The sequence below is a fragment of the Lissotriton helveticus genome, chromosome 3_1 (genome assembly GCF_964261635.1).
Source record: "Lissotriton helveticus chromosome 3_1, aLisHel1.1, whole genome shotgun sequence".
Classification (NCBI taxonomy): domain Eukaryota; kingdom Metazoa; phylum Chordata; class Amphibia; order Caudata; family Salamandridae; genus Lissotriton; species Lissotriton helveticus.
This window is the reverse complement of record NC_136061.1, coordinates 87,487,813-87,506,570: the sequence shown is the minus strand read 5'-3', so window position 1 is coordinate 87,506,570 and position 18,758 is coordinate 87,487,813. Positions and strand designations below refer to the sequence as shown.

Sequence of the window (18,758 nt, the reverse complement as noted above, 5' to 3'; positions counted from 1 at the left end):
GGAAGGCAGCCTTTAAAGTCAGAAGAAGCAATGACTAGCTGTACATAGGCTCAAACCGAGTGCACAGGAGAAACGTCAAAACTAAATTAAGGGATCACTGTGGCATCAGAAAAGGTTTGGAGTAATAACCGTTAACAGTGCCCATTACAGGCGCTTGCTGGGCCCAAGACAAAAAAACACAAACATCCAAAAGTGTGGATTGTACATGGGTCTGTTTTGCAGACTGCACACCAGGCTACAGGTTTGTTCCAGCGCCCAGAGTAAATGGACTCAGTGGAAGGACGTCTGGCAGCAAAGATAACATCCACCATTTCGAGTGATAGACTGAACGCAGTTAACTACTGCTGCTCAATCTCCAAACATAAAGGTGTAGACTGCACAGGTTTGGGAGAAGGACCCTGCCATGATGCTGCAGTAGAAGACACTCATGAAGTAGTAGCCTGATCGGAGGGCAGATAGATGTTCATGCCAAGACGTTCTGGATATCCCAATCTCCTGGCCCAATCTGAAGCTTCTATGATTAGTTGGGCCCAGTTGTTCTTGATCTTCGGAACAAGGGGCAAGGGAGGGAGGAAAAAGTCCTGTGTCCAATCCAGCCAGAATGCACCTCCTAGTGAGTCTCTGAAGTGCAACTCAGACAAGTCTGAGTTGCTCTTCTTCGGCTGTTCTCCCGACCCGGCCTGGAAGTCATGGTGGCCGTGTGATATGTCTCCTCCAAGCACGGTTGCAGTTAAGGCGAGGAATCTTGGTTTCTTGTGCGATGTCGACCTTTCCCTGAGACCTCAGATCATCGGGCTGACGGGGAAATGCTTCGGCATCCTCAGGATGCTACGGAAATTCCTCCCTTTGCTGTCCTTTCACCACAAAAGAATTACGGTGCAGGCCCTGATAGGATCACGCCTCGATTACGTGAACTCTCTCTATTTGGGCCTTCCTAAATATCTGATGGCCCGTCTGCAGGTTGTGCAGAATTCGGCAGCCAGAGCCATCTTTGGACTTCCCCGGAGGGCGCGGGCCTCGGAGCTTTTGGAGCAACTCCATTGGCTTCCGATTGCCAAGAGAGTCACGTTTAAGACCCTGACTCTGGCTTTTAAGGCGCTCCACCGAATTGGTCCCAACTATCTCCGTAAGCGGATAGCCTTCTACGTCCCCAAAAGAGCTCTCAGGTCTGCCTTCGAGGCTAAAGCTGTGGTTCCTTCCATCAGGCGCTCTCGAATCGGAGGTCGCTCCTTTCGGTACCTTGCGCCTCGGTGCTGGAACGATCTCCCTCGATCCTTAAGACTGATGACCAATCTGTTAGCCTTTAGAAAGGAGCTAAAGACTTGGCTTTTCACTATGTTATCTGCAGGCTTTTTCACTCTGTAAACTGTGTCTTTTCTGGAGCACTGTTTTGCTGTACCTCTCCTTGTATCACTCTTCGCCAAAGCGCCGGGACACTCCTCCGAGTAGCCGTGCGCTATAGAAGAGCCAATTTAACATAACATAACATAACTGCTCTACCTCCGGATTTAGACATCAGTGATCCACCAGATGCCACTGGCTGAGCTGATCCATCCAGGCATTCAGGTTTCCCGACAGGTGGAACAGATCAGTGAAATGTACTGGCCCTCTGACTCCACAGGTACAGAGCCTACTGGCAAAGTACCCAGGACCACACACTGCCCCCTGCATGTTGCCGTACCACATGGCCATAGAGTTGTCTGTGAGAATTTGCACCAGCCTTCCCAGGAGCCCTGCCCATCCAGGAGACAAACCTGTAATTCTGGGGGGTGGCAAAAGCATCAATAACAGGGAGCACAAGAGCCTTTTGTATCCTGCCAATACTTTTTGGGTGAGCTACATACTCATGGGGGCAGGGGGGGATAAACCTAGCTAGGCTGTTGCTTTTCTGTTGTCTATATGGTTTACTTTTCTGTTGTCTCCACCCACAAACCAGACTACCATCAGGGGCATTTCCTAGGTAGTGGATCATTATGACATTTCTACTTCCAGCTGGAAAATGTTGCTGGCAATAAGCAACCTAATTTTAAAAAGCTGAAGTTAGCCATGTTGTTCGGGTAAACAGTTGTCCTTTTGGTCATGACCTGTATATAAGGGAGGCTTATAGGGCTTGCACGCTTCCAGCTCCAGCAAATCTGTATGGGAAAAGAATCCGATTTATTGGTGTGATTCCCTGCCCTGTTCCAAAATAGAGGACTATCCTAACCACATGCAAAAATTCCTGGATAATAACTGTAGTTCGAGATACCAACAGTGTAAAGTGATACAGACTGTGGCTTGGGTGGAGATGCTAAAGGGTCTGCAAAGCAAAGCTTTTTAGCAATAGTTGGATAAGGTGAAGAAGATTTCTGTGGTGCCTGTGACAAGATTGGAGCATTTGGAAACAAGGGTCGTTCCAATCTAATCTGGTAAAGCAATGGTAGATTCAAAGTGTAGGAGCTGGAGGACTAGACTGACAGATAGGAGACAAAATTAAGACCTAAACAAGCTTCTAAGGCAAGGTGGTAGGGGCATTGTGGCCCTGGATGGTAACACAGATGTCTGGCAGAACTCAAAGAAGTCTCTAACATCATGGTTCTGAGTTCCCTAACTTTCCTCAAAAGAATATGGAGACAAAATGAATGCAGTCCTATTTAAGAAAAAAAAGTGGCACCGGTAATGACAACATGGAGCTGGTGAGAAGAATATAGATTGACATCAAAGTCCTGGCGCAACTCAAAAATTACAAGTGACAAGGCTATCACTGAGACCCCGCATATCTCTTGATTCACGCTATGTAATATTGTAGAAGATGGTTGTCTCCAAAGAACAGGAACTGGAGAACCAGTATTTCTGCAATGTAATACTTGATCTAATCAGATAAATTAGAGTATGTGCATGCACATTTGATAGAACGAGGGACAGCGAAGAGCTTTATGGAACATGGAGGTGAGAAGAACTAACCACAGAAGTTGCAATTAACCACACAATGATACCATCAATGTTGTTTGGACTGAACTTGAACCAACTCTGTTACTCCGTCCCGTCTAATTCACAAAGTCATTCTGTGTCTTACCCTGGGACCAAAAAAAGGCGAAGTTCATGCCTCTTTAGAATCCCAAACAGGACTGAGATTTCTCTTGCCATGTGTTAGGTCTAGATGATGGAAGGTTTTCCTTTCCTGACCATCCCAGCACAGCAGCGCACTAGCCTCACAAGATAGCATGGTGCTTTTGCCAGTCATATACTACGAGCTGTCACTATGACAACTCTTTGTAGCAACAGTTGCTATAACTTTTTACTAAATGTACTCTGTGATCTAACAGTCTCACCGCTTCAATCTAGGACGCTCTTTTGTGTTCTCTGCATGAAATGATTTGATATTTTTAAGTTGTCATATTGTGCATTTTATGAAGGAGTTATTTGTGTTAGAAGCATTTGATATGCCTTCATTCACAACTTGCATTCCAAAATATTAAGCAATGAATGGAGAACCCCAACTATGGCCACCATTCTACACTGGGCTTCCTCAACAGCCTAAAACTATTCTGCATTGCCTTCCTCCCAAGGAACAACTAACAGCAACAAAGTGATTACGTGTCTCAAGACAACGTAAGGTTTCTAATTTTTTTTAAGGAAAACAAACCAAATCAACAACTGGTCTTTAACAGACAGTATTCTCTTTAAAGAGAATGTGTTACGTTCTGCCTTGGAGAATCAAGCAGATTACTTGTAATATTGCTCGTGTAAGGGGGCATAGGTAAAGTCGCAATAAGTAATAAGAAACACCACTAATGACATATGTAACTACATTAAAATGAAGGAGCTTAGGACATCTTACTTTTACTATCTGATTAGTTTACCTTAATCAATGGCATGTAGTGTCATAATCTCTATTAATTACACTAAATCTGTAGGGACTATACTATACTCTGGAAGAGATCAGATAGTAAGCGGTGTGGGTCAAAGTTAGTCATCTATAGTAAAATTGTGGGGCTCATAACAATTACTGCACAACTCCAAAAACATACGTAGTCCAACTGGGGAATGTTTAAGTCTATATATATGCATAAATACACTTTATAAAAAATACAGATTGACACATTGTTTATAATAGTTGGTGTGCAAAAAAGGCAGAGGGACACACAAGACTGGGTTCATTCATTATCCATGTTGCCATCTCTATATTTTCACAAACCATTGTACAAGGTAGAGCTCCCGCTTCACTGTAACTGGCATCCCCTATGTTTAAAGTAGCTTATCACTGTGTTTAATGAAACAGTATAGGTAGCACCAGGATTTACAGTGTGCACAAACGAAGTACATCCATACCCCTCCTTTATGAAAAGCATAGGAAAGCTTGGTAATAAAAAGCAAATGTTTAAAATATTCACCAAATGCACAAAACTGCAACAGTATGACAACCTGGCTGTTAATGAAAATCTAGATGTAACCTAATAATTGCTGTGCTGATGAAGGTGTCTTGCAGTTGCACCTTTAAGAGAGCAAAGTACCAATACTTTGTTGTCTTACTAATGTTCAAGAAGAACAAGTTACTTACCTTCGGTAACGCTTTTTCTGGTAGATATAGTATCTGCCTGTGGATTCCCCACCTTGTGAATATCCCCTTGCGTCAGCAACATTCGGAAATTCTTTTCGTAGCCTCGCGCCGACGTGGACTTGGACGTCATAGAGACATGGCATCGCACACGACTCCGTGGACGTCACCGACGCCTATAATAGGCACACGCCGGCGTGATGACCTCAGTTCCGCCCTTTTTTCCGTGCCTTCGAGGCACACGGACGGACCAATGACAGTAGAAATATACATAGCATACACAGTACACAATAGTCAAAGTAACACACACAGTGTGAAGTCAATGCAAGAAAACATTTGAAATAACATTTTCTTTGAACATAAAACAAATACAATACAGTTATTCTGGTATAGAAGAGTTGACAAAGGGGAGGCGAGTGGGTCAGGGAGGAATCCACAGGCAGATACTGTATATACCAGAAAAAGCGTTACCGAAGGTAACTAACTTGTTCTTCTGATAGATACATCTGCCAGTGGATTCCACACCTTGTGAATAGATTCCCACAGCAGTCCCCACTCCCGGAGCAGGGTGTCCACTCTCCTAAACCAGTAAATTCTGGAGGACAGAGCGCGTAAAGTGGCCGTCCCTCCTCACCTCAGAGTCCAAGCAGTAATGCTTCTCAAAAGTGTGGAGGGAGGACCAAGTTGCGACCCTACAAATATCCTCTACAGGAACACCTCTAGACAAAGCCGAGGTTGACGACTTAGCTCTTGTAGAATGAGCCCTTATACCCTCTGGAGGTTCCTTACCAGCCAAAGAGTAGCAGATCTTTATACAGAGGATGATCCATCTTGAAAGAGTTCTTTTATGAACCGCTCTTCCTTTCTTGCAGCCAGCAAAACCAATGAAGAGCTGGTCATCCACACGACAGTCTTTAGATCTGTCCAGGTAAAAAGACACTGCCCTTCTAGGGTCCAGACGGTGTAACTTCTCCTCCTCCTTGAAAGAGTGAGGGGGAGGATAAAAGGTAGGGAGGGTAATGGATTGTCCTAGGTGAAAGGGAGTCCCCACCTTAGGGAGAAAAGCAGCCCTGGTCCTAAGAACCATTCGATCAGCATGAATGGTCAAGAAAGGGGGCTTAGAACTAAGAGCTTGAAGCTCACTTACTCTCCTTGCCGAGGTAATTGCAACCAGGAAGACTGTCTTAAAAGTCAAAAGCCTCATAGGGCACTTGTGTAAGGGCTCAAAGGGAGCACCCATCAAGTATGTTAAGACAAGATTTAAGTCCCATTGAGGCACAATAAAGGGAGTAGGAGGAAATTTATTAGTGAGACCCTTCAAAAATCTTAAAACTACAGGAGATTTGAAAAGAGAAGGCTGGTCCGGCAAACATATAAACGCCGACAAAGCCGAGAGATAACCCTCGACTGTAGCAACGGCAAGCCCTTGCCGCGCCAAAGAGAGAGCAAACTGAAGAATATCAGATAAATGGGCTTTCAAAGGGTCTACAGACTTCTCTCTACACCAGGTGACAAATCTAGACCACCTATACGAATAGATGGACTTAGTGGAGTGACGTCCAGCTGAAAGAATGACATCCACCACAAAGTGTGAGAGAGAAAAGGAGTTCAGGTTAACCCGTTCAATCTCCAGGCATGAAGGTGTAATGTCTGGAGGTGGGGGTGTAGAACTTGCCCCTTCATCTGAGAGAGGAGGTCTGCCCTGTGAGGGAGACGGAGCGGCGGGTGAGTGGAGAGGTGGAGAAGATCCGTGTACCACACCCTTCTTGGCCAATCCGGGGCGACCAAAATGACTTGGGCCCGGTCTTGGCGAATCTTCCTCAGAACCTGAGGAATCAAGGGTATGGGAGGAAATGCGTAAAGGAGTTGACTTCCCCAACTCAACTGAAACGCATCCCCCAAGGCTCCTTGCATCGGATACTGGAGACTGCAGAATGACGGGCAGTGAGCCTTCTCGTGAGTGGCAAACAGGTCCACCTGAGGAGTCCCCCACGTTCGAAAGACGTGACGAACCACCTCCGGGTGAAGCCTCCACTCGTGGTCGGCTGAGAACTGCCGAATGAGGCTGTCTGCACGCACGTTCAGAACTCCGGCCAGATGATTTGCCATCAGACAAATCTGATGGTCCTGAACCCAGGACCAGAGGCACAGAGCCTCTCTGCAGAGACACTGCGACCCCACTACTCCCTGCTTGTTGATATACCACATCGCGGTCGTGTTGTCCGTCAGAACTTGAACCGACCGACCGCGAAGGGAAGGGAGGAAGGCCTTGAGCGCCAAACGTATCGCCCGCAATTCCAGAAGGTTGATATGAAGCAACCTTTCCTCTGGAGACCAAAGACCCTTGACCTCCAGGTCCCCCAGATGAGCACCCCACCCTAGAGTGGATGCATCCGTTATCACTGTGACCACCGGAGGAGGCCGTTGAAAAGGCTTCCCCTGAGACAGATTGCCTTCCACGCCCCACCAAGACAGATCCGCTGCAGTTTCTCTGGAGACCCTCACTGACTCCCTTAGATCTCCGTTGTGTTGATACCACTGCCTGCGGAGGCACCACTGGAGTGCCCTCATGTGCCAGCATGCATGGTTGACCAACAGAATGCAGGAAGCCATCAGACCAAGCAGGCGAAGGGCCTTCAGGACTGGAACGACCGCTCCAGTGTAAAATAAAGGAATCATTTCCTGTATGTCGCGAATCTTTTGAGGAGGAGGGAATGCACGACATACAGTTGTGTCAAGTACAGCACATATGAACAGGATGCGCTGGGAGGGCACCAGGTGAGACTTGGGTACATTTATCGAAAAACCCAACGTGTACAACAACTGGGTTGTCTCTTGCAGATGTTGGAGCACTCTCTCCGACGACTCTGCTTTGAACAGCCAGTCGTCCAATTAGGGGAATACCGGAATCCCCGACCTTCTGAGATGTGCTGCCACCACCCTCATCACCTTGGTAAAGACTCGAGGCGCAGTAGTAATTCCAAAAGGAAGGACCGCAAACTGATAGTGTTGCGATTCCACCGTAAAACGGAGATACTTTCTGTGCGACTTCAGGATTGGGATGTGAAAGTACGCATCCTGCAAGTCGAGCGACACCATCCAGTCTTCTTCCAGCAGCGCTTGAAGAACCTGAGCAAGGGTGAGCATCTTGAATTTCTCTTGTTTTAAATAGAGATTCAAAATCCTGAGATCCAGGATTGGACGAAGTCTGCCATCCTTCTTGGGAATCAGGAAATACCGGGAGTAGCATCCCTGACCCCTTTCCTGCTCTGGGACCACCTCTATCGCACCCTTTCTTAATAGAGTCTGAACCTCCTCCTGCAGGAGTAACAGGTGTTCCTCCGTTCAAAAACCTTGGCAAGGAGGGTAATAGGGAGGGAATTCCCGAAAAGGAAGGGCATACCCATTTTCTATGAGATTGAGAACCCAAAGATCTGATGTAAACGATTCCCAATCCCGTAGAAAATGGGTAAGCCGACCCCCCACCGGACCCACATGATCCTGAATGGCGGATCTAGGGCTGCTTTTCTGTGGCTGGAGGGTTGGGGGAGGTGGAGGAGGAAGAGGCCAGACGTCCACGAGGACGCGCTCTTTGCTTTCCCCTGTAACATCTGTACATGGAATTTTGCTGCTGCTGTTGTTGTTGCTGCTGCTGACCTTGTCGGTAATTCTGAAAGGAAGAGCGACCAAAACCTCTGAATCTCCTGGTCGAAGAACACCTGATCTGGAGACCTAAAGATTTAGCAGTCGCCCTACTGTCTTTAAATCTCTCCAAGGCCGTATCAGCCTTCTTGCCAAAGAGGCCAGATCCATCAAACGGCAAATCCAGCAAAGCCGCCTGAACATCTGCCGAAAAGTCTGAGGATTTAAGCCAAGCTGATCTTCTAGTGGCAACCGCAGTGCCCATGATACGTGCCACCGAGTCCCCAGTGTCCAGACCACTCTGTATCACCTGGCGTGCCGCAGCCTGTGCATCTGATATTACCTCCTCAAAATCCTTCCTGTTGGCATCAGGAATCTTAGGAGCTAAAGTATGCATAGTATCCATAAGGGCATACACATACCTCCCCATTAGGCAAGTGGCATTAGTTGACTTCAACGCCATACCTGCAGAGGAGAAGAACTTTTTAGCCACCTGATCCTGTTTCTTTGCCTCTTTATCTCCTGGGACCTGAGGAAAGGCACTCACAATCTTTTTGGAAAAGGCTGCTTGTATGACTAGACTCTCTGGTGATGGATGAGACGTCAAAAAAGCAGGGTCTTCAGGTGCAACCCTGTACCTTCTCGCCACACTCTTGGATACTGCAGGAGCAGACAGTGGTTTTTCCACACCTCCAAAATGGGTTCCGTCAAGGCATCATTAAACGGAAGCAATGGTTCTACCACAGAGCTAGGCGAATGCAAAACTTCTGTAAGAAGATTGGACTTAAACTCCACTGTTGGCAATGTCAATTGCAGAAGATCTGCCGCCTTCCTCATCACTACATGATAAGGCTGGACGTCCTTAGAAGGTGTGTCTGAGCCTGATGGCAACTCCCACTATGGAGAGAAATCTAGGCTACCAGCATCAGCCAGATCCTCAAAACAGTCCTCCTCCAGTTCACCTTTCTCCATATCAGGATGTAACTCTATATACCTTTGCTCTTCCAAAAGGCATTGTGCTTCCCTTCTGGACCTCTCCTTTACACGCTTCGCAGCTGGATCCACCAACGGCTCCGACGGAGCCGGGATCGACGCCGGTATCTAATACGACGGCTCAGAAGGATGCCCTCGAGGTCGAACTGGAGCGGGCGACGCCGGAAGCGGCGTCGACGACCTCGGCGGAGCCGGATATTGCCATGGCGGCGTCGGAGCCGGCATAAGGGCATGAATTGAGCAGGAGGATAGGAGTGAGGAATTGAAGGCCAGAGGACCCATGGGACCCGAAGGTGCGCCAGAGGGGACCACGCCCTTGTAAAGACGCCATACATAGCGTTAAAAAAAAACGATGGGTCCTGGCCTGGGGCTGGAAACCCTCAGGCTGGTCTTGTGGAGGGTTCGGATTCGGCTCTTCAACAGGCGCAGAATCCACATCCACCTTAACCTCTTCCTCATCTCGGGCCGAAGACGGGGCCGAAGATGGATTCGAAGCTGGAGTCGGCGACTGTACCCGCGACTCCGAAGGCGAGGCCTCACCTTCATGATCCGAGACATCCAGCGTAACCACCTTAGAACGAACCTTCTTCGGTGACCTCAACCTCGAGCCCGACTCCTTACCGGAACGACGTCGGGACTCATGCCTCTTCTTCTTATGCTTCCTTCTTGACTTCGAAGCATGGTCTCAAGCGGACCTCGAAGACGACTCCTCTCGAGATCTGGATCTTGACTTCGACCTCTACCTCGCTCTTCGAGAACAAGACCTCGAAGATTTTCCTTTCCCAGCCTTCAGCTTCGCTACCAGGAGTTTGGTCTCTCTTTCCCTCAGGGCCTTTGGGTTCATCTTCCGACAAGATGAACATCCATCCACATCGTGATCAGAGCTCAAACACCAAATGCAGTCCTCGTGCGGGTCAGTTATGGACATCATTTTCTCTCACTCCCTGCAGGGCTTGAAGCCGGTTTTCTTTGTCGACATCGTAGAAGAGACAAGAAACAAAGAAGCAGAAAGCGGTAACAAAAAAGCAACAAAGTACCAAATGGCTACTGAGATTGCCGAAACCGTTAGCGTCGACGACGTGGAAAAAAGGGAACTGATGTCATCACGGGTCTATTATAGGCGACGGTGACGTCAGCGGAGTCGCGTGCGATGCCGTGTCTCTATGACGTCCAAGTCCACGTCGGCGCGAGGCTACGAAAAGAATTTACGAATGTTGCTGACGCAAGGGGATATTCACAAGGTGAGGAATCCACTGGCAGATGTATCTATCAGAAAACACCACACTAGGATTGCTTTTGCTTCTGCCAGAGTGTGGTTGTTTATCGAGAGGTTTTTACTGTTATTTCTTGAAGTACTACTTAAATGTTTTGCTTTTCTTAATGTTCTTTATAAATTGGTACAGCTCAGAACGAAGTGATAATGTGAATGCAAATTTATCAGAAATCACCTAAAAGGGACTCCAATAATTTCTTTACTGAAACTTGTGCCATTTTAAATAGATTGCAGCTTTCCTACTTCATGCTGTTCTCCACTCAAGAAAGCGAATTAACGTACAGGTGGATTCCCAATATCCTTAAACCTATGGTTAAAGATTGTATCTAAGATGTTACATATACCTAACATATCAATAGTCAAAGAAAGACTTAAGAAAGGGAAACGTGACACTATCTGAGGGTAAAGACTGATGGGTAAGAGGTGCGCATGGCAGTTTCACGATCACAGACAGACGACTGATGATCTTACAACTACTCAACTGTTGGATAGATAGATAACCAAGTTCGGCAAAGAATGGTAAAAAAAAATTAACAGTGGGGAACATGTTTTGGTATGGTTGATAACGTTTTGCTACATAGTTTCTTTAAAAACTCCCCTGTTCGTCACTCCAATATAACATTTCAATTTGAACATAGTGGCTTTTGAAATCCTACGTTTGTGTATGTGCACCTAGTAAAAACTTACATTCATTCACAGAAAAATATTTTTTTAGAGGATGGACTCGCAATTGAGCACACACTCGCTTATATACACACTCAAAAAAATCTTAATTTTAAGAACTGAACAAAAAGCTGTAGTGTTATGGAAGACATTAAAAACAGTTTCTTTGCTGAATAAACGGATGATTAAATTGGAATGTAACTTACTTAAAATATAATGAAATGTACTGAGTTTTATTTCCAAGGTGAATATCATAAACGCTGGTAGAGTTTTATATTCATTATTTCACACCAGAAGTTACTGTACTTGAGTAAGCTTGGATACCTGATGAGGCACCAGTTACAAAGAGTTGAGTTTGTGCTTTAGGTATTTCTAACTTTAAGTTACTGAAAGATGTGATGAATGTGTAGTACAGTGTTTAAATGGAGTGCAATCAGCACACAATATTTTCATTTTTTGACAGGTAGGAGGAAGTGCCTGTCTCCAAACCACGTTCGTAACAAAGGCCAGATTTTATATTTTTTTTAGAATGAAAGTTAATCCACTTCACACCAAACTTAATTCGATTCAATCTTAACACTAGCTTTCACGCTGCTTGGAACTAGACTACTAGTTTTCACTTGGCAAAATTCTAAAGTTTGAAACAGTAACTACTGTCTAGGAAATAAATTTCGATCTAGTTAATATTATTTTACTATTGGTCAATGCTTATGACAGACTACTATGGTCAGAGGGGTTGGATCCTAATAAAGTGACTAAGGCTATCTCAACACATTTGGTGTGCAGACTCATGCATGAGCATCTTTGACAACAATTTCTGACACATCCTTAAGAACGTACAATAAACAATTACAAGTGACATCTGCAAAAACACAAGCAACAACAACATAGGTCCATATATTACCAGTCAAAGACAATGTCAAAAGTCAAGTTTTGTTAATGTTTATCCTCAATAAAAAAAGTTTGATCAATATTTAAACTTACCCATGGCGTCAGGGAGCCAGTTAAAATATGGTCAAATGAATAAACGGCCCATCAGAATTCAGTTTTCTAAAAGAAACAAAGCTTGGCTTTACAATTTGAACTGATGACATTAAAGAAACAATGTTCGAAACACCCAACTGATACAGATGGAGTGCGAGGTAAGCTTGAAATGAAGTAAATTTGGCAATTAACTGAAATCAACCAATGAATTTGCTAAACTTAAAAAATGAAACTAGAAGACAAGCAAGATCCCAGAAATATCATGTAGTCTCATTGCATCTAATAGCAGGGAGTGACATAGATCAGATTAGGGTTTTCAACCCCTTTGATGTCACATCAGTAGCGCACAGATATTACATAACAGCATCTGAAAGCTATAGCACGCTTCTTCTAACACCCTTCCATTTATACCTTCCTCCTCCCTCTGTCTCTTTCACGTGTTTTGAACTTGTAGGAAAGTTGAGGTTTATGCAGCGAGTCTATTTCGGCTACACTATGTAATACTCACACAATACTGCTAAGATGTTCCTTGGATTCACAATAATAAATCATTTTCTCAGTCCTGGTGGTGTGGCAAAGAGCATTCAGGCTTTACTAGAGGAGTATATGTTAAGCATGTCACAGTACCAACATAGACGGTAAGTAATTGCACGACTCAAAAGAAATTCAACACCGATGTATAAAAATATATCAGATTTTTATATAAACTTAGATACCAAAACTGAGTCAATCAGATAGGTAGAACCGGAGTAATGGATTTCAGATGCAAAATTAAATCAATACTACAAAACTTTAGCATTGCGGTCAATGCTAAAAAGCACTAGTGACAATCGGTCACTTGTAGGTTGAGTTGCGTGGAACCCAGGAGGGTAAAAGGGATGCGGGTCCCAGGACCAAGCTACAACAGTCAGTATGACTTTGCCTGGCAGAAGAAGCCTGGCTGCAGAATGTGCTGGCTATCCAAGGTGCTGAAGTGGGAGCTGAGGAGGAGCTGGTTTCACCTCTTACATGGTGCTAGTGATGAAACGGGTGCAAAAAGTCGACAACGCATCCGCTGCTGTCTGACCAAGGTGCTACGGTGTTTCCTCGTGGAGCAGCGTCGAATAAAGGTGGTGGTTTCCAGGATGGCCAACAACAAGCCTAGGCAGCGGTAAGGTCAGCAAGAAATTGTTTCGATGTCTGGAGGAAAATGGTAGCCGCATGTAACTTGTTGGGAGGTCAGGACTACATTTCCCACATTGTAATGGACAGTCTACTCTAGGGTGACCCCTCGGAGGGCACGATGGTCAGCAATACGTTTGTTCCGGTGCGCTGTTTTTACCTGCACTGTACTGGGAACTAGGGCCACTAGTCCAGGGGAGTCTGGAGTTGCCTTTGGCTCTCAAACAGAGGGTCCCTCTGTCTGGGAGAACCAGTTTTAGGCCCAGAACAAGTCGGAGTCGTGCAGTAACAGCAAGGTTGGCAAAGATGCAAAGTATCACACCTTTGCTTAGTACAGATCCTGTTGTTGCACACCTAGGTCTCTTCTTAGTCCACTGCTGCAAGTCAAATTAGAAGTGAGGTTCTGGTGTCTGGGGTGACCCTTGAATAACCTGTATTTAGGGGCGTTAGGGGTGTGGGTGCAAGTGGCCAATGGGTTACTTACCCCAGGGGCTAATCTGTACCTGAGGTGACTTGATCCAGTGGTGTGTGTCACCATTGCTACCCAGAACAATCCATTCTACCACTTTTTAAAATGGCAGAGTCTTCCTCAGCTGTTCAGATAAGATAGCCCACCCTAGGGGCGTGGCTAGCCTTCTGGAGATCTACACCTCTTGACTACATGATTTTCCCACCTGTCTCGGTGCAAATGTGCCTGGGGGCAGGGGAGGGTTTTTTACTACTTTGGGAGGCAGCATGGATGCATATCAGAGGTGGTGAAAGCTTTGAAGCCCACAACCTTGATGTGCCACTTCACTAGCCATCGTTTCAGGGAGGGAGGAGTCACCTTCTGGTTGCATACCACAACTCTGGTACGGGAATCAGCTCAGGGGTAAGGAGGTAAGTTGTTTGATGCCAAACAATACATATTTTATCAGTACCATAATGGAGCTGGCATCCTCTGGAATACCCGCATGTTATCCAATGGACCGATGATCACTTATAGCGGTTATTAATGGAAAAAGGCTACTGTAGGAACATATAAGCTTGCACTTACATGTCTTCACCTTTACTATAATGCACCCTGCCTCCTAGGCTCAGGAGGCTATCTTAGAGGTAACTGGTATATATTAAAAATAGTGCTTTTACCAAGCAACACTTGGTGAGGGAAAAGTCAAGTTCAAGCAGTTTGCACTACTCCTGCAGTCTACAATTGCAGGACTACTGTCATATGTTTTCTTGGGTAAATCATGGTGACACAAACAGTGCTTCAGGCCCTGGTGACCCCTTTAACCACCATGCCTTGGGCACCACTGATACCATTTACCAGGGACTTATGAGGGGGTCACCAATTTATATATATCAGTTTTAGGAAGAGAGCCCTGGAACTGGGGAATGGTTAGCAGGCTCCAGTACACTTTCAGAGTAACTCAAACTGCAGCACTGGAAGACCTTGCTTCTCCCATTTTATTGTAATACGAATGCGGTGCAGCATTTGCTTGGGAGACTGGACAGGATTATGACAATGCCACCAAGAATTTTGTTCACTAGCGAGAGGCAGAAGAGCAGGTTATACCAGTGAAAAGACTAGACCACAAACAATGTAATGAAAATGATTAAGGCATTAACATTTTTCAACATAAAACCCCAAGTGACAGACACGTGAGAAGGAAGGTCAAAGTTCACACTAGCACAAAGTGTCACTAAGATCCCAAAACCTACACTTATTTAAATACTGCTTTCAATTAAAGACAAACTTGTTTAATAAGCAAGAAAAAATGCACGAAACACAACTAGTGGATACTGCAACTTTCCGGAAAGATAATGGGCATTTTAAGGGTGGAGAATAAGCCCTTTTTCAGATGGTAGACTCTAAGCCATCAACTGAAGCGTTTCTGTCACATAGGGAATCCTTTTCTAACTTCTAAAACTTTCCATCACTGGCCCTATCCACATTCAGTACAAGTGCTACATTAAGTTCAGAAAATATGGTAGTACCTCCTAACTTTACCAGATATACTTATGTCCAGCCACTAACTAGCGTTGATTCTCCTCTTTGAACGTGTTGCTTACCTCATTAATTCATTTGAAATTCCCACATAGGACACCATGGTATCTTACTGACACCTCCATTAGTCCTATTTAACCAACCAGTTTCAGTTTCAAAATACTTTATTCGGTTTTTTTTGTGCAAAACCATAAAAGTTCATAAAACAAGATATGTTTCAAACTTTAAGTTAAAAACTTATTAAAATGTACAGTGAATAAAACAGGTGTTTCATGACGTTAAAAATCCATCTATCACATATTAAAAAGAACATCTTTCGGAGGGATTACTTATACAATTCTATGTATCCAGACATTTTCTATACTTCATTGAGATTTTTAAGAAATCGATCACATAAGGTATACATTCGGATTTTAACAATTGTAAATACAGTAGTGCAGGGCGAGCTTGTACAAAATGCAATCTTTTTAAAATAGGTTTAAGATAAAAAGCCCCGGGGAATTCATAGTAATTACAGAAAAACATAAAGTGCAGCAGATCCTGTGGAGACAGGTTGTCGCAGCCACAGGGTGCTAGAACTGTCCCTTTGTGACACCCCCTAGGGACTGCTATTAAAAGGTGAAACAAATTAAACCTAAACCTAGTTAGGAAAAAGCGCTTGTGAGCTGTTAGTGGCCAGAGTAAATGTAAATGTAAATGTACAGGAATTTATATAGCGCAAATCACCAAGCGGTTTCTAAGCGCTTGCTTAGGGAACCCGTCCTGGTATTCCCCTGTGAGATAACCCCGGCAGGGTATCCGCAACGTGAAAGACAGACATCCCGCCGCGAGGGGCCGTTGTGGAGATTAAGCAAGCTATTGCCCAGAGTCGCAGAGTGTGAACCCGTGAATCGAGTAGGCACCGGAGCGAGAATTGTCGAGTCCATTGACATTTTAGGACTCAAGACCCCGCCAAGCCGGGAATTGAACCCTGGTCCCGGGCTGACCTCTGCTTCCAGGTCTGCCTCCTCTAACCAGTGAGCCACACTTCTCCACACAAAGTATGGTTCCTCGCCTGGCGAGGTTTTGAGCATCATATGGTGGCGCACGTTGGGCTTCAACAGGTCCTTTTCCTGCCTGTCCATTATAATCTACGTGTAATGAAGGACTGTTTTATATATGCTACATCATTTCTAGCGATACCTTCTGGGTTTAAAAACCGGTCCAAGCGTCCTTCCTTCCCAAAACTAGTTTTAAGATATTTCATCCAGGGAATCTTGGTCATACAATCTAGGCTCAGTGTCTCTTTTAAGAGGCTATGGGTTAAACCAAGCTGTTTATTTAGCCAGCATTGTAGCCAGAAGATAAGAGGGCGCATGGACAGTGTGTCACTGATGAAAGGCATACCAGTCTCTTCATGCACAGACATATTCGGTGTACCCTGTGGGACACATAAGAGCGGTTTTAAAAATTTATTTTCAACAACCTGGAGGCCCTCTAGGTTACAGTAGCCTCATAGTGCGCTTCCATAGCTGGCTATCGAGACACTCTTTGCACGATAAACCTTCAGCATGGCCCCCCACTGGTCTATGGCCCATTCTCGCAGCGAAATCGAAGAGCGCTGCGTTTGCCCTTATAACCTCCCCCCTTTTTTTTATTTAAAAGAGAGGCCCAGTTCAGCTGGTCATCCAAATGGACACCTAGATAAGAAAAAGAGGTACACAGAGGCACCCTGGTGCCATTTACCATAAAAGGGTACTGTTTTTTGCTCCTTTCCCCACCTGCATTACGTAAGATTTTGTGTTATTTATGGAAAGATCTCGACTGTCCATAAACCCGTAAAAGGCGTTGAGTAAAGATTGTAACCCCTTCGGGGTGTGGGCAATAAGGACAGCATTGTCCGCGTACAGCAGGACGGGCAGTCCCCGGCGACCCGCAAAGGGGTAATCAGCCCCTGTGTCAACCAAGGTATCTTCAAGGTCATTTATATAAAGATTAAAAAGAAAGGGGGCCAGGATGCACCCCTACCTGACCCCCCGACTAGTTCTAAAATTTCTTGTTACCTTGAGATCCATGGAGTATCTTACATTGGCCTTTGTGTCTCTGTGTAGATCCTTTAAAAAGTTCACCAGCTGTTGTTCCACCTCCATGGCCTCCATGGACTGCCACAGCCTACCCCGGTTGACACAGTCAAAAGCCAAGGAGAGTTCCATGAAGGCCATGTAGATAGTACCAGGGCGTGCGAGGGTATATTTGCCCAAAATCAAATAAAGGTTAAGGCATTGCGCCAAGGTTGAATGCCCTGTGCGAATCAGAAATTATCGCATTCTCATTCGCTTTAATATAACGCCCCCTAAGACTTTCACGATAGAATCGATTAGGGAGATTGGCCTATAGTTTAGTGTACTGTTACGATCTCCCTTCTTAAATACAGGTACAATTGTTGATAATCCCCAAGATGATGGACAACCTTTGTCCGCTGCGGCGTTTCCCACTGCTGTCAAAATTGGGGCCCAGAATGAGGGGCAGGATTTAAATAGATCAGGGGGAAGGCCATCTGGACCAGGGGCCTTCTTATTTGAGAGGTTGTGGATTCCCTCCGTCATTTCCATAACTGTAAACACCATAGGTGCCAACCTCTGCTCCTCTGTTGGTTGGAATGGACATATGACATTGTCCTTAAAAATTGACGCAAAGTGAGACACCCAGTCTTCCTCCGTAATATTTGACCCCACTTCTTTTGCCCCTGATGTTAAAAAGGGAGAGCGATTAATCGTAGACCAGAATCTTGAGCAACTTCCCAAGGTCACAGGATCCTTCCAGAGCTCATTTTTCAACTCCTTTTTCCTGTTCGCCAGCACACTTTTATATATTAATCGCTGGGTGCGAATCAGAGATCTGTCCCGGGGAATTGTTTTAAGGGTCTTCTTCAGGTCTCTAGCTGCTTTAGAGCAATTGTGACAGAACCATTTGGGATCGCCAGATGGGTTTTTTCCCCCGGGGCCTGTAACATCTTTCCTACGTGAAGGGCTATGCTTTCAAAGGCTTTTAGAACCCCTTCGCCTAAGGGTTCAGTGCTAGTGCAGATTGAAAAATCAGCAGCGCAAACCTTTTTAAGTCTATCAAGGAAGTCAGCCGGTGTAACCTGATTCATTTGATACGTCGCCCTCCATTTGTAGCTTGCAGCGTGTTTCCGCCTACGACTTTATCCTTTTTTTGATTAGATTCCCTCCTAGCAGCACACAGACAGGGTTATGGTCACTATGTGCACTCGCTGTTATACTAAAAGCCAAAAGGAGTTTCAAAATGGATCTGGATACTAGAATAAAGTCTATAAAGGTCCCAGAACTTCTACCCTTATAAGTAGGTATCTTTTGTATAGATAATGGTGGTACGATACTCATAGTAAATAAGAGGTCTTGCTCGTCTAACATCAAGGTTCAGCGCATTTCCCTGTTTGGTGTGTTCGAAATGTAACCCCGCTATCAAATGGCAACCCATGGTCGCTAGGGTGGTTAACATAGGGTCGCCGCAGGGGT

At 45.3% G+C, this 18,758-nt stretch overlaps 1 protein-coding gene across 1 annotated transcript in view; it reads right to left on the bottom strand.

Moving 5' to 3' along the window:
- The window catches only part of MAP3K2 (mitogen-activated protein kinase kinase kinase 2), a 404,520-nt gene that overhangs the window by 279,147 nt on the left and 106,615 nt on the right, over window positions 1-18,758 (bottom strand). The window contains exon 2 of the mRNA XM_078679280.1: window positions 12,093-12,158. Coding sequence (XP_078535406.1) covers window positions 12,093-12,096 — 4 coding nt within the window. The 5' untranslated portion in view covers window positions 12,097-12,158. The remainder of the gene's footprint in view (window positions 1-12,092; window positions 12,159-18,758) is intronic.